A 17274-nucleotide genomic window follows, 5' to 3' on the forward strand; every position below is an offset into this window, starting at 1 on the left:
TTAATTTAAGTCTTTAATCCAGTTATGATAATAATCTTCATTAAAACAGTATAATATCGGATGGGTTTGTTTAGATGAGATGTGTTATATTTATTTACCCCGTGTTTGCTGTTTGATTGGTAATCGTAGAGTAGTATTCCCGACTATTACCTCATGTCATGTATTCTATTCTTAGGATTAGATAAAGTACTATGTAAGTATGTGACATATTATGTCACAACGCAGACAATAGATATACGAGTTTGGCATAGAAAAGTAACGTTTCCTGCAGTATTTGCCAAAATTGTCGATAATATGACAAGAAATTCATTTCCATTTTATATTGTATGTAATTTATGAAACTATAGTTGTGGTTTCTTTTTCCAACTTAACGAGCATTTAATAAAAAAAAGAGTCTTCTTTCACAAGCCACAGATCATAATTATAAATGAAAAGTCGTGTAAGATCTTATATATATTCACAATGTTTATATTTACCTTTTCTATGTGAAGATGCATGGTTTGTGTATTAAATTTTGCCCCTTTCCTCACTTTCATACGTATTTATATATACTAAATCGTAATACAGATGTAGGCAATCCCCTGATCGTCTGTAATTTCGATATCCGAGTGCAAATTAAAGACACCATTCAGGGTCCTGTAAGTACAAGAGATTAGCCTGAACGAAAATATACTATTGAAAAGTTTCAAATGATTTCATGCCCGTGTGTATCATTGATACAGGGTGGTTAGCTTAAGAATTAACGGTTCCGTTTTGACTTGGTCGTTGTTGTAGCTCCAGGTACAGGGGTTTCGGATTTCTTTAGATGATAATGTTAACTACTTTTGATAATGATTCAATGCCACCCTGGAAATAATCTATTAAAACACTTAAAAAAAATCTGATGCAGTGTACCTGTATTGAAATTTACTTCGAAGAGATTTGCTGTGTTTGTGTGTGTCCTGGTGAAAACATCAGTGGCTTTACGATCAACATCACGGAATTTATTTGATTGCTATATATACACACCAATAACTGAACGATTTTAGAAATCGTTTAATTACCAGTAAATATGGGTGTCACGGGATGTGTTATATGCATGTCTGGTCCTTGAGTGAAGTACCGACAAAACTCAAAAACGAAGATTCATACATTATGTAACTAGTTTATCGAATTTTTAAAAATTTCAATTACAGACATTATTTTCTCTTTCGATATACATTATATGTAGGTCCACTCTGAAATGCGCCACACGCCTAATTATTAGCCTCGTTACATTCCTTCACGTACTGTCTGCAGTAAAAAAAAAGCGGGAGTGCAATCGAACGTTGCATGGTTACCAACGATGATTAGCATCAAATGAAACCGTATTACCCTACGTTCTGGAGAAGGAAAAATCAATCTTACAGCATCAGCGCCCGTTGTCATAGCAATCATTGTTTATTTTTACTGTCACAAGTGACAATCCATTCTACTAGTACTGTACAACTACAGAATGTGTTCTGATGTATATCGTACTGCGATTTTGATTTTGTCTTGGTCACGACTACGACCAAGACAAAAAAGATAATTACGTATAGTGTTTTTCTGTACACTGATACACAATATATAATGATTAATTTTTACCCCCTCAATTATACCCAGGATATAAAGATGACGAGCGTGTTATTTTATTATGTATAAAGAGCATTCTGGTGAAACTTAAATCAATTATTCTGTCTCCCTCAGCTCCGTTCTAAACGAGGCAAGTGATTTTGAAATCGTAAAACAGATTTCGACGTGGTCACATTATTTTACATGCTGTAAGGTGTGAAGGGAAGTAACTCTAGTAGATCAGTATGGTTAATGACGTTTTTTTCATATCTGAGTAATGGGACTCCATGTATGTATCCTATTGTGCGTGCTTGTTCAATTTAAAAGACATAATTAAGTTAGTCGACTGATAAAAGCTATATCTGATCTGTATTGAATTAATCTCCTAAACTGATCTGTTTACACACAAACTACATTTTGTATACCAATGCTTTCCATTTAAGGGAAATTTATCATAGCTGCGAAGCTTACAGTGTAATAAGTATAAATATTGTAATCAGTATATATAGTGTAATCAGTATATATAGTGTAATTAGTATATATAGCGTAATCAGTTTATAATGTTATTAGTATATATAGCGTAATCAGTATATAGTGAAATCAGTATCTAGTGTAATCAGTATATCTAGTGTATATAGTATATATAGTGTAATCAGTATATATATAGTATATAAATCAGTATATGTGAAAGTATATAAATCAGTATATAGTGTAATCAGTATATATAGTGTAATCAGTATATAGTGTAATCTGTATATAGTGTAATATATATAGTGTAATCAGTGTATATAGTGTAATCAGTATATATAGTTAAATCAGTATGTAGTTAAATCAGTATATAGTGTAATCAGTATATATAGTGTAATCAGTATATAGTGTAATCAGTATATATAGTGTAATCAGTATATAATGTAATTAGTATATATAGCGTAATCAGTTTGTAAAATAATCAAATATATATAAGGACTTGGTAACAACCAGAATTAGAACATGAGATGTTAAGATGGCAAGCACAGACAGTGTTTGATAGAATAGAAAGGAGAGGCGTATCGCACATATAACTAAGATAATCCTGTTTCACACATCGACAATTCTGGGTCTAAGAGTATTTGCGGATACCTGCAGTATTTATTTTGTAGCTGTTGTGAGCTGTCTGTCTCCTATCTGATGGCCAAATACTCTAACGGTATTTTTTTTATCATGTAAATTGTATATAGTTTTGTAAAGTCTCATATTCAATAGTGTTAGGACACCAGCTTCTTCAAACGGTTGCCATATGGTAGAGCAGAAAGTTTTGTCGCCCTTCTTGGGATACATGTCACACGCTATTGCTAGCAGGAGTTAAATAGGGTGAGTTTTCATAAACATACATGTAACTGCCATTTTGTGTCGTGTCAAGATAAAGCGGAAAAATCAATATTATGGATTCTTCTCCATGTGTAGTAAACACTCAAACTAGTCTAGTATATATATGTAGTCCGAAGGGTTCTTAGCTATCTATCTACGCCGCGTCCAAGGCAAAATACAATATCGGATATTCAAAACCCTTCGGACAAATGCTAGGCCAATTATCATGTACCATTGGTAATTAAAAGAACTGATGTTTCGTGTGTTGATGCCATATATTTCCCTCTATGTTTTCATTTCCGTTATTAATAAATATGTATTACTTGGCGAAATCCAAAAGATATTTTTCACCAGGAATGGGTGTAAAATGTGTGAAAAATGTACTGTTTTCAAAAACTCCCGGCAACTTGTCATATTTCAAACATCTCAAAGACCAAGATTAGCAAACGTGTCCGAAGTGAACATGCGCATGACAGAAGAAATGAAAGCCGGAGGGATGTAACTTCTAACCAAAACATTGCAGCTATGTTCAAGAAATTACGAACAAAAATCGAACAAGGGGTTGCTCAGACTCCCCTGAAAGGTGCCCTCGCTGCTGTATCAAAGGTAATGTCAAAATCGCACTGTATCGATCTCGAAATTACAACAGGTGTTCGTGTGTTGACATTGGCATCACACTCCAACTTTCACTATCGGTGTTCGATCTCGTTTTGTCCTCGTGTCGTATTCATTACCAGTTTTTAGTTACATTCTCACTACAGAGAAAACGTCAAGTTTCTTCTAGGCCGATTCTGATAAATGTAATTGTCTTCGATAAAAGTGAAAGTAATGTTCTATAGTCTTTAAAATAACGATTCCTGCAGAGCATTGCATGAAGTACGTATACGTGTTAGTCTGCTTAGAAGGGCTAGCACGTAATCATAATGTGTCTCTTTCATCGTGATTATGACCAGTTTGTCAAGTACATCTCGTTCTACATGAAAAGTGGGGTTACCAGAATAGGAGTATTTTTTATTTGGCTTAATGTATAGGCATATCATTGTATGCATAATACATCACGTTCTACATGAAAGTGGGGTTACCAGAACAGAATGTGTTTTCTATTTGGCTTAATGTATGAGTAGGCTCTATTATACTGCATGCAGAGAATAGGAGTAGCTAAAGACCGGATAATTATCCAAAAGTATAAAAACAATGATGACACCTGCTTACACCTTTTCAGTCAAATCAGACTAGATGCAACTTTAAATAGATTATCAGTGTTGCTTATACATGTAATTTTACACAGATTGCAGGGGGGACAAAGCTATGTTGCATTTCTATCTTCTTAGGGGTTCACACATTTCTCCCGTATTATTGTAGGCATTATTAATGTGCTTGATTACTTTATAATTATTTTTTTTCTTCAAACAATCAGGTTTCCAGCAACAACATTACAGACACATTTGCCATCGTTTTAGTAAGCTGTCAAAGTCTGTTTGATGTGACCTTTCTAACAGAACAAATATTCACTGATAACTATGTAGGGGCAGATGAAAATAGTTCAAGATACCGTATACTCAAACAGACCTTTGTCCACAAATAAGCCCCCTTTTTGCAGAATCATCAATTTTGGAAATGTAAGCTAAAAGTAGTTCACACATAATCCCACCTCAAACATTATTACCAAACTTTTACACTAGTTACACACCATAGTATCAATGTCAGCAACAGTAGAGTATAGCCGTAGATTTGATATTGTATGAATCACTTGCTATCTTGCTTAACTTCTAGTCACCTACCATTGGAAACATTTTCTAGCATTACCATGCAGTATTTTAAGAAATTTTGTCATGATGCTTGCAAATGATAATTGTAATTGGTAAAATTTATCACCATTGTTTGATGACTATACCGTTGTTGTTGTAGGAGGACATTTCACAGAATCCCCAGCCTATAGCAGAGAGTACACCAATAAAAGACCAGAATGTCAACAATTCTCACGAGATGGCAGCAGATGGTGTTATGCCATTGGGGGCCACACCCAGTAATGTGGCTGTGGGACAGCTGGTTGATATTCCACTGCAGGATACCCCAGATAATTCTACGACAGATGTAAGTATTAGTAAATATGGTTTTATGTCAACTGATGAAGTTTTTGGTTGATATGATTACCTTGGTTGCTATGGTTATGGTTTTTTTTTTAATGACAGTCATAGACACTTGTGTAGGGAGTTTCGTTAACGTCTTTATAGTTTCTGAAATATGATAAATACAGCATTAATGAAATTACAATATTCAAAATGTTGCTTTTCAAACAATGAATGTAAGACCAAATCTTTAATGCATGTCAAACAAGTGTGTTCGAAACTTATAAATGAATCAAAAACATCAAATTTGAGGTATTTGAATTGATTATCATCAAAAAAAGAGAAACGAAATCAAAGGAAAACAGTGATTTGATCTTTTGAATTGTGAGTTTGACAATATTTTTGTTATGTAATTTTCAACATTGATTTATGCTAGCAATGGTCCTATGGCCAGAGGCCACCAAATAGATGGAAGGACCACCAACACTTCCTTGGGCAGTGGTCTATTAGACCACCCCCAAAACCTTTTGATGAACTCCTTGTCTTACAATTTCAAAATATTGGGAGAGTGATTATTATCTGCTGTCTTGCTATCCATTAGTTTCTCATTTTGATCAATGCTTGTCCTTCCATTTTAGTTCACTTCTGCCTTATCTTCTCTCCCCGGGAACGATGACACACCCAGGATGTCGCGATCACGTACCTCGTCTATCAGTTCAGTAACCAGTGACAGTAGTTTCTTCAACACTAGTGTTGCATCACAACACTATTACCAGATGCCTTCAGATATTGAGAGTGAGGTTGAGGAAACCTCAAACCTGGATGCATACTCAAAGGAGGACTTATACATGGTCGTCCGAAAGTTTGAACGTCGGTCTGTCAGATATAAAAGTAAATTTATGGAGGTGAGTTGACTCCATCAAACAATGTGGTGTTTTCAATAAACTAAATTTTTTTTTAATTTGCTAACTAAGTGTAGAATTTTTTTGTGTTCCCTCAAAATTAGAAAAAGGATGACAAAAATGCCAACAGATTTGTCTTTATATTGTTATCAAAAATGTTAATTGATGGAGTGATTGATTTCCATTTTAGTTAAACTAGCTTTATATAATTTTGTGAAATTTCACTTTTGAAAGAAGGTAATATAATTTGAAATCTAATGGAAATTTCATACATTTTAGATATTTTGGGAGAAGAATTAGTTTGGATTTTTGTGTGATACAATAATTAAAAGAATGATTTTCCATATATTTTTTACAGCTTGCCAATGTATACAAAGACTTGAGCCAAGAAAAAGACAAACTTAAGGTATATAATTTAGCACATAACATGTTGATCATTGATTTGCTAAAATGCTAAAAATAATTGTGAGTCCCAAAATAATAAACTACAGTACATCCAGAAATTCTTTGAGTTCCATCACAATTCTATGAGTACTGGACTTTGGACTTGTATGTAGATTTATCACTGTGCATATACATTAAACATAAAACCTGGATAGTTTTACTGTTATTGTTACTTTCATTCCTTTATCTTTTATCATGATATATATTTAAAATATGCCATCAAATTATAACCATTAGATCTATTAAGTAAAATGAAATAATTGATATCCATGTTTTAATGTTTTTTTTGATCAGTTAAAACATCATTCATTTTTCAGAATACATTAACACAAACTCAGGATCGGGCATTTAGAAGAATCTCTGAACTGAAGGAGCAGATTCAGTTAGATGTGATGGCTAAGCGTGACTTAGAGGAAAATTACAGATTGATGTTAGAGGAAAAAGATGAACATATGAAAGTCTTCCAAACTCAGGTATACTGATACCAATTGATTGCTTTGTCAACTTTAAGTGAATCTAAGATACTTTTAAACTAGCTGAGAGGTATCAACATGTAACTTCATAGGCAGATAAATCACAGCAAGAAGAAGTGCAGTGCACAAGAACTGTCACTCTCTTTTGCATAATTTAGGAGTTATTGCCCTTTGTTATTTTTCATACTTAAATTTTGTCCAGAGCATTACACTAAAACTGTATGAGGTATAAACATGAAACTTCAAAGAGAAGGAGGGCAGTGCACAAGAATCATAACTCTCTTATTGCTCTTTGGTATTTTTCATACTTAATTTTTGTCCCATTTGGGGAGCATAACATGTCTCTGACTGCCCTTTTTTTATCAGCTGGTAGGTGTACCAGGGCACACCTCTTTTTGTTGAAAAAAATACCTTTTGTCTTGATAATAATGATGAACACTATACAAGGAACAATCAACCTTCATTATTTTTGCTCTTGAATAAAATTTTCATTATTTCATTGTGTTAGATTTGCTTTTCAAATAAAAAATGTATACGTTTTGTATTGTAACATAAATATTACACTCTCATTGTGAGTGAAAGGAAAAAACTGCAAAAACATAAAGTAGTCCAAATTAAGTTGAAACATTTTATTTTTGGTGTAGGTGCGTCTTCTGAAGGAAGGTAAAGAATTGTCACCAGAACTACTTAAGAAACTAGAACCGAAGGAAAGGCCAAAATCTGTGCCCAACTCTTCAACACCTTCAGATGGTGTTAAAGGGGATGATGGAGATGTCAAAACACTAACAGAAAAGGTAAGAAAAAAAATATCTTCAATATTATCACAGCTTATTCCTCCAGACCATTTGTTTTAGTCAAGGTAGGATAGCTCTGACAAGAAAATTCCTGGCTTGATTTGAACACATGCATATGCAATATTAATCTGCTTTTGATTGCTGAAGACTTCTTGAGATTGATGAGAATTATTCTAGTAAAAGCAAAATTGAAAATACAGTATGTCAATATAAATTACTTTCATGTATAGTTAGTCTATCTGCTTAGTGACTCACTTTTATTCTGGTCCCATCCATATCTATTCAAATTCAAAAAGTGATAACAAATGCTACATCATTGTCTTGTTGTGATAGGCCCTGACTTTGGGCAAGGCTTTTGTAGGATATATATAGTATTATTTTATTACATGTCAATTCTGAAGGACTAGATACATAAATTATGTATTTCCCATTAGGTGAAGAGACTTGAGGGACTGTTGAATCGCTGTAAGGAAACAATCAAGGCCAATAAAGAAAAAGCTGTGCAATTAGCATCGGAAAAGGAACATCTCCAAAAACAAGTCGAGGAAAAAAACAGGGAGACAGAGAAACTCCGGGTCAGTTTTTAAATTGATTCATGATTCAGAGTAACTGAAAAAAAACCTTCATGAGAAAATCAATTGTCATTTTTTTCCAGATGAATATTGAAGTAATTTCACTGAAAATGATTGCTGTTAAATCATATATTTTTGTTGGGGTCAAATTTTTTGATTTACAAAAAAATACAACTTTCGTTGGCACTGGATTTTGTGGTCAAATCTTGCCCACCAAGTCTGCTAGTATTATAATCAATTGCAACATTAATTTGTTTATTATTTTGTTGACATATAAATACATGGATATAGAGTACCCACAACTTTATTGAAAATAAATCCCCAAGAAAAATTTACGATTTTACAGTGTTATTTTGTGGTATGATTTTATATTGCTTTTAAGTCTTTGGCTTGTATACAACCATGGTCAAGGTTTAAAAACATGTTTTTGATACTTTAGTATAATTCATTTTAGATCTGACATACTGTTTGAATAATTGGTTTTAAAACTGTTATGTTAATATACAATTGTATTTACAGGTATCTGCCAATCCTGAGGCTATTGCCAAACTGCAGAACCAAATGAAGGAGGCACGAAGAGTTATAGAGCAATTGGAGACTGACCGTGAGCTCGCCATTGCAGAGGTCAAGAAACAGGTCCATGAAGAGATAGAACTGAAGGATCAAGAGCTAGCAGATATACGCCATCAATGTCAAGTTCTTCAAGTAGAAAATAAGTCTCTCGGGGAGAAGACGGAGAAACTGGAAAAACAAGGTAATTACTATCTGGAAGCTGTACAGCAGGTGCAGTTGAGGCTATCTGTATCTCTAGCTGAACCATCATCATTGCTTTACATTTTATTGAGTTATTTGGATGTGTAATCAAATCATAGATTTAGTAGGTTTAACAAACCCAATATTGATACTGTTTGAACTTGTAATTTTTAACAACAGTAGTAAAACAAGTACATTCATGGTGTAGATAACACTCTTGTTGACCTGGATGGATGCACATGAGGGTTCTTGTTGAATGAGGAAGCCAAAATATCAAGAAATTACCACTTGGTCAGGCAGATGACTCCATATACCTTTTCATATCCTATCTTGAAAATCACCTAGTTGAAAGGCTTTACTGCTTAACCCTTCCACCTGCCTAAAATAATTATAATGAATAAACAAGACATAACAGAAACAAGTTGCTTGTTGACAGAAACGTCCCAAGCTTGTACAAAATTACTGTAATATCTTTAAAATTCTTGCTTTTTTTTAGTGCAAGACAATCTGGAAAAATCAAGAGAAATAATTAAAAAGCTGAAGGAGGAAAAAAGGAAAGTGTCTGTGGAGATGGAGGAAAGAGTACAACAGACTGAGAAGGCAGTTGAGGATGAGAAAGAGAATCTTATACAGGAACTGTCACGGGCCAAAGCTGCTGCAGTTACCTGTCTGCAGGTACAAAAATTTGAAAAATAAAACCAAAATAGAACATTTTTCAGTCACACCGTTGAATAATTTAATTGGATGGGAGATTGGGGGGAGAAGATTTGGGGGAGAGGGAGGGGGGAGGGGTAATTGATGTAAACCATTTCTGTAATCTGTTACATTGTGTTCTGTCTTTATATATTAAAAAAAACCCTTAATACAAAAGGAAACTTTAAGAAGACCTTGAATAAGTTTGTGTTTTGAAGGTCAAGGTCACAGTAAATATATTTTCATTGATATTGGTCAAACATTGATGATGAATTCAGGTAAGACATTTTCTAATTCACAACAATTTAAAATTATCATCCTTGGAAGAGTTGTTACAATCCTTTTAAGGACTTTTTTCTGTTTTAGGAAGAGACAGAGAAGAAAGTGTCTGCCTCAGTGGAGAGTGTCAGACAGGAGAGAGATGACTACTGGCATAAACAGATGGAAGAACAAACTCGTCTTCACCAGGAAATCCTCACCTCCAAGGTAACTTTCCTTATATAAAATGATGGGTACTACGCAGTATCACAACAAAGAAGGTTTGACTTTGTCGTAACTCTGACAACGTTGTAATATTATTTATCACATAATTTGTCTGACATCCAGTGAATTTGCCTATTTTTGTGTATATGTCACTTGTGTAATATATCCTGGACAGTTTTTCATTGCTTATACCATTCAGAAATTGTTTGTGATGTCATAATTTGGACACCTGAGTTGAAAAAGGCTCAACCAAATGGCTGCCTCTCTTTGACTCCCCATCCCCCGCCCCCCACATTGTTACATCAAACAATACCTAGTGTATTGATATATACGTGTAGACAAAAATTGCACAACAGCAATAATTAAACTAATGTTAGTGCACTATAAGAAATAAGAAAATGTCTAATTAATATTCACAACGTGTATAAATGATATTTAAAACCTATTGAAGTTATTTATGAAATCAATTAAAACAAAAGAATGACCTTGACACAGGTACAAGAAAAGGACCATGAACTAAGTGAGTTACAAAAGCAGATCCATCGTCGTCTGGTGGAGAAAGAGGAGGAGATGAAACTTAGCAATGAGGAAAAAGATCTACAGAGGATTGCTGCTCTCTCCCAACAAGATAACATTAAGGATCAGCTGGAGGCTGAGGTCAACCAGCTCAAACAGGTATCTTAGGAATGCTTTTATTCTTGTCTTGATTTTGCAGTTGGTACTGAAAATACAGACACCAGAAGTCATAGTTCTCGAATTGGAAATTATTGTGAATAAGATGACTGAATTTGATATAACCCATAATTTGAGTGTCATTGAATGAATTAATGTAGGTATCATGGGAAACTTTTGCCCTTGGAATTTGTTTTTACCTTTGTGTATAGGGCATGGAAATGAAACTAAAACTATGGTGAAAGTTTCCCAGTATACAGGACATTGTACATTGTATCTTTGCCCTGTCAAGCAATACCTGGCAAAACCTGTCCTCAAGAAATATAAGTATTTTACCTACTGAACTCGTGAAGCTGGATAATGCCGAGAACACTCCTTTCTACATATTGTTTTGTTATACTCTTGAGTGGAATCCCTGTATACTTAACCTTATCCATTCTCCAGCCACCAGTATACTGAAGAACCCGACCTATATTGACCATGTTGGCCCTTGGTCTCCTCTATTCCGCACATAATTTATGATTTTGTAACAGAACTGAAATTTAAAAGTCTGAGGACTGGTAACACAGAAATCTTTCGTGTGAAAATGAATACTTTTGCTTCTTATGATTGGAGTTGTACATCCTGAAATCTTATTTCTGTGATTATAGAAAGACTTTTATAACCACATTTTTAACTTGTTACATTTTCAGATATAGAAATTTATAATTTATGGATAATCTCTAAGGGGGTTGAGGTGTCAACCTCAAAAATGAAATTGACCCCTCTATGTTTACATTAGTTTTACTTTCAGTTTTATATAGAATAACCTTCTTTTTTACTGTATTTACAAACATTGCTGAAAATGATCCATTTTTATAGGATTTTCCCTGTAATTTGAAGACTGGAAAAGAAAGACAGTATTCTGAAGCCATAGATTTGTCTTTAGCTGGAATTTCAGAATTTTATAGTTTTGTATCTGGAAAATAATTCTAAAGTCTTCAAATCAGTTCTGTTACATTTAGGGGCTGGAATTGTATGTATATAAGGGAGACTTCATAATATTTTCAGTCTTCTGGAAGGATTGAAAGTGCAAGTCCGATTAGCTACCCAGATGAAATTGAATTTCAAAAATCAAAGGTTTCAATTTCCATGTGAATAACAAGGATTGTTCTTTGGTTCAAATTTTTGCTGGTTACCAAAAGCTTGTAGCAATAAGGATATACTTTTGAAGGATTTTTTTTAAATGGAGCAATTTTTTCTTATTAATTTTTTTTTCAAAATATCTATTTTTTATTCCATCCTTGCAATAGAAAAAAAATATATCTCTTAACAAAAAAGACTTGTACAGCAGGAAGAATTTCACTTTTTTTAAAAAAAAAAAAAAATCAATCTTTTTTTGTATCATAAATTAAATGGATTGTGATTGACATTCTTTAATTTAATTTAATTTTTTTCAGGACATCTCAGGAAAGGAGGAAGAATTGACAAAACTGACAGCAGACCTAAATCAGCAACGTGAGATGTTTGAAAGGCAATTAACAGAAGTTCGACAGACATTCCACGAGGAAATGGAAACTTTGAAGAATCAGCATTCTGAGGCACTCATTGCCACAGAAGCTGCTCACCAGAAACAAATGATGGAGAAGATTCAGACTTTAACTGACCAACACTCAGCTGCACTAGAGGAAACGTCAAGATTACACGAAGATTCACTTCAGGGTTCCGCAAAGGAGATTGAAGCATATTACAAAAATCAGGTGAAAACTGATAAAGACAATCTTGAGCAGCTCTTACAGGAACGGAATCAGCAAGCAGAAAAGTTGGCGGAAAACATTCAGCTTTTGAGAAGTGAAGTGACAGCTAAAGAGGAAGGAATCAAAACCTTGAAAGAGGAGTTTGAGTGTAATAAAGCGGAACTGGAAAGAAGATTACAGCAAGAAGTAGAGATATCCGAAAAGCTTCGTAAAAACTTAGAGAATCTGAAAACACAAACACAGAAAAGTAAGACTGATATGGAAAATGAGTCTGCCTATTTCAAAGAGGAATTGAAAGAATCTCAAGCTAGTTTGGAAAAAGTAGAAAAAACAAATAAAGAGTTATTTAGTCAGGTACAACAGCTGCGGACAGAGAAAGAGAAAATTGAAGCAGAATGGAAAGAGAAATATGACCTCACTCTTCAGGAACACAACAATACTATGTCTGCCATTTCAGAATCATCTGAAGACAGTTTGAAACACATCACAGGTCAGCTTGCAGAAAAAGAGAAAGAGCTTCAGCTGTTGCAAGCACAGCTGGATGAAGCTCAGAAAAATATTCAACATTGGCAACATGTGGCCGAGGATGAAAGCCAAATATTGAAGGAATCTGAGGAGAAGTATGTGAGAGTAAAAGCTGAGAACCAACAACTGGAGGACAAGATCCGCACCTTTGAAAGTTCATTAAGTGAATCGTTGAAAACAAATGAGGAATTAAACACTAAAGTAAAAGAGACACAAGAATTGTTTAACACAAGTCAGCAACAGATTATAGCAGAGAAAATGTCCATAGAAGAGAAAGTGTTGAAGTTACAGGAAGATCTAGATAATAGAGAGGCCATGGTGAAAGAAAAGGACGAGATTTTAGCTGTACGAGAAGAGGAACTGACCGCTACAAAAGTCGTAGTGCAGGAGACGTCCAGCAGTTCTCTGTCCTTGGAAAGCAGGGTAGCCGAGTTGGAGGCAATTGTCAAGTCCAAGGAGGAATTATTTGAAGAGAAAGAGGTGGAAATGAAAAGCGTGAAGGAAAAATTCAATCAGCTGAGAGCGGAAGCAAAAGGACGTATAAAGGAGCTGAAGGATAATTTGGACGAAACAACACAGAAACATCGTGAGGAGGTGGAGGAAAAGCAAAATGAAGTAAAGATGAGATTTGAAGAAGAGAAAAATGAATTGATCAACCAGCACAATATTCGTATCAAAGAACTAGAGGATATGATTGAACAAGAGAAAACTAATGTTAAAGCCCTTGAGGAGAGTTTCAAAGTACAATTTGAAGAGAAACTAACAAAAATGAAAGAAGATAGGAAAAAAATGAAGACAAAGTTTGAGGAAACATTAGCAACAAAAGAAAGTGAATTTCAAAATACCTTGTCTGATTTAATCAAGCAGAAGGAACTTGGAATGGACGATGTCATGAAAAGCATGGAAAGTGCAAAGGCCCAACAAATACTCGAGCTGGAAGGCAGACACAAAACTGAACTTCAAACTTTGAATGAAGAATGGCACCAGAAAGTGAAGTCAGAGAAAGATGCATCTGATGAGAAAGTAAAGGAACTGACTCAGATCCATGAGGATACCGTAGGTTCACTAAAAACATCTTTAACAAGTGAAATTGAGGAAATAAGCAAGAAACTTGAGTCTGAAAAGAGTGCTTATGAAATTCAGGTAGAAAAATTACGGACAGAACTTGAAAGCGTAAAAGTGGAGGGTGAAAATTCTTTGAAAGAAATTTTACAAAAGAAAGAAGAGGAAAAGAAAGTTATACAGACAGAACAAGAGAAGATGATAGAATCTTTAAGACAGGAGAGTTCTGATTCAAGTGCTAGACTGCAGGAGATATCTGATAAATTGACAGAAATGGAAAATGAAAAAGTGAATTTAAGTCAAAGTTTGAAATTACAGGAGCAGCAATGTGTAGAAAAAGTGACACTTTTAGGTGAGGTTGAAAAACAAAGCAAGGAAAGGGAAATCTCTTTGGAACAAAATATTCAGGAACTCAACCAAAAAATGGTCACGGTGTCCGAGAAACATGAACAGGAATTAAAGGAAAAGGATAGTGTGGTGACACAATCAGCTGAACGAATAACACAATTAGAAACAGCTAACGAATCCATGGAAGAAATGCTGAGAGCTCTAAGCGAAAGTGCTCAAAACAAAGATGAGAAAATTCAATCTCTCACTGATGAGCTTGAAACAACAACACAAAAAATGAAAGCTGCAAATGATAAGCAGACAGAGTTAGTAGATAAGATGGTGGTAGAGTTAAGGCAACAGGTACAAGACAGTAAGTCAGCTCTGGAAGAGAAGGAATCCAAATTTGAAGAAATGTCAAAACAAGTTCAGAATGATCATGAATTCAAGATGGAAGAGATGAAGTTGGATTACGAGAAAAGATTGTCAGATATGATGGTCAATGATGAGGAACTCCAGGCAAATTTAACCCAGCTACGTAACAAAGTGACAGAGACGGAGGAAAAGCTTCATGAATGCATCCAGAATTACGAAAATCAGATTGAAAAATTGAAAATAAAACTGGACTCTCAGGAAACAGTTTTTGGCAAAGAGAGAGAGATGTTGAAGCAACAACTTGTAGATGCTGAAAGTCAAGCAAAAATGACTACAGAGGGCTTGCAGACGTCACTCCAAACAAAGGTACGGGAAGCAGAGGATAAGATCATGGAACAGAACAAACAGTTTGTCCAAGAGAAAGAGAAAATTGAAGAAACATGGAAAACAAAGTTTCAGGAATTGAAAAACACATATAAGGTGAAATTGAAAGAGTTTAAAACAAAGAATGATGAAAACATGGCAGCACATACTGAGAAATCTAGGAATGAACGTGAAGCACTGCAAGCAAGTTTGAAAGCTGCTGAGGAGAAACTCCAAAGAGAAGTTGCAGGGAAAGATGATATATCCTCAGAGCTTGTTATGGCAAATACAAAGCTGCTTCAACTCCAGGAATCCTCTGGTGCTAACAGGATTGCAATACTTGATCTGGAAAAAGTAGTGGAAGAGAAGGAAAAGTCATTATCCAGCATCAAATCTGAACTCGGCAAAGTACAAGGTAAACTCACTACAAAGGACGAACAGTATGTTGCTATGGAGACAAAACTAGGACATGTTGAAAAAGAGTTAAGTTCAAAGACACAGGAATATGAGACAGCAATTTCTGTTTTAAAGGAAGAAAAAGTGGACTATGAGACTAAGGTTAGTGATTTAGAAAAAAATGTAGCTCATCTGAAACAAAGTTTGTCTTTGTCTGAAGAGAGCTGTGCTAGTTCTCGTCAAGAGTTTGAAAACTTGCAGAGAAGTTTGACTGATGTAAGCGGTGCTTCACAAGGGCTAGAGAAAAGGATCTCAGCTCTGTTACAGGAGAAAGAAGAAATGAGGGATAAGCATGAAAGGGAGAAATCTGAAATTGTACAGAAACAAGCAGATATTGAAGCCAAGAGTGTTGAGCTCCAAAAAAGTTTCCAAGATCAAGTTAGTGAGCTCAATTCACAGTATGAATTGGACAACATGAAACTATCCGAGGAATGTGAAAGAGAGAAATGTGAGAAGGAAAGACTAGCACAAGAACTTGAACTAGAAAAAGTAGACAAAGTAAAAATTGTGGAAGATATGGAGATCGAAAAAAAGAACTGCCAAAAACTGTCTGAGGATTTAGAAACGGAGAAAAAAATGAAAGGGAAACTTCAGGATGAGTTTGAGCAAGAGAAAGTAGAAATGAAAAATCAATTAGATCAAAGTGTGACAGAATTGAAAGAGCAGTCTGCCAGAGAAATTGAAGAAATTACAAAAAGTTTAGAAGCAGAGAATTCATCGAAAGTAGCAGATTATAAAAAGAAAGCTGAAGCATACATATCCCAGATGAAACGTCAGCTTCAGGAAGAACGTGATAATTTGGCAAAGGAAAAGGAAGGCACTGTTGGGGAACTAGATCAGAAATTATCACAATGTAGTGAAAAACTGACTGTGGCAGAGTCCAAATGTTTCGACCTGCAACAGGCATTAGACACTGCCAAGGCAGAAAAAGAAAATGTTGTTTCACAATTACAAAAGGAGAAGCAACATCTAGAGACTTTATATGCACAAGAACAGTCATCTCGTGAATTGCTCGTGCATGAACAGTTACAGTTGAGCGAATCTAGTCAATCTACAGAACAGATGTTACAAGAAAACATAAAACAGTTAGAACAGGATTGTGAAAAATTGACAGTGCGTGCGAAAAAATTAGAAAGTGAAAATAGGACTATGAAGGAAAGTAGTGATTCAGAGATAAAGAAGTTAAAAAATACGAGTAAGAAAGTCGAGAAAGATTTTCACAGTTTCAAAATTGAATCTGAGGAAGAGATGGACCAATTAAAGAGAGAACACTCGATGGAATTAGAAAAGATGAAACAGCACTACGGAGAGTTGATCCAGGACAAGGAGAACGAACATGGGTCCAAAATCAAACAGCTGGTTAAAGAATTTGAAAAAAAATTGGGATCTAAGGATCGTGAATTTGAAAACACATTTTCTGAAGCTGTTGGTAAGTCCATAATTAAGACAGAATGTATATTTGTCTAGATATAGACAAAATGTTGATTGGTGCAAGTAGGGTAATCGCCACTGTAAAGATTAGTGTGTTTATCAATATGGACTAGGTCAGGTTATTGACTGTTTGTCGAGATGGTACAAAGTTGTTGTATTCAGGTTAAATTTTGCAGTTTAAAAGGAAGAAAAATTTCGGGTGTTATTTTTTTTTTCAAATATATA

The 17274-nt window shown here is 34.7% G+C and overlaps 1 protein-coding gene across 1 annotated transcript in view; it reads left to right on the forward strand.

Moving 5' to 3' along the window:
• Positions 1 to 3444: 3444 nt before the first annotated feature.
• Positions 3445 to 17274, forward strand: part of LOC132545468 (golgin subfamily A member 4-like) — a 35493-nt gene continuing 21663 nt past the window's right edge. Inside the window, exons 1-12 of the mRNA XM_060209149.1 lie at positions 3445 to 3525; positions 4828 to 5013; positions 5627 to 5893; positions 6249 to 6296; positions 6652 to 6807; positions 7452 to 7601; positions 8036 to 8176; positions 8693 to 8927; positions 9423 to 9601; positions 9986 to 10105; positions 10598 to 10777; positions 12214 to 17047. Coding sequence (XP_060065132.1) covers positions 3445 to 3525; positions 4828 to 5013; positions 5627 to 5893; positions 6249 to 6296; positions 6652 to 6807; positions 7452 to 7601; positions 8036 to 8176; positions 8693 to 8927; positions 9423 to 9601; positions 9986 to 10105; positions 10598 to 10777; positions 12214 to 17047 — 6577 coding nt within the window. The remainder of the gene's footprint in view (positions 3526 to 4827; positions 5014 to 5626; positions 5894 to 6248; positions 6297 to 6651; positions 6808 to 7451; positions 7602 to 8035; positions 8177 to 8692; positions 8928 to 9422; positions 9602 to 9985; positions 10106 to 10597; positions 10778 to 12213; positions 17048 to 17274) is intronic.

This window comes from Ylistrum balloti, unplaced genomic scaffold (genome assembly GCF_031769215.1).
Source record: "Ylistrum balloti isolate Yb309-2 unplaced genomic scaffold, AGI_CSIRO_Ybal_v1 Utg369848, whole genome shotgun sequence".
In the NCBI taxonomy this organism is placed as follows: Eukaryota; Metazoa; Mollusca; class Bivalvia; order Pectinida; family Pectinidae; genus Ylistrum; species Ylistrum balloti.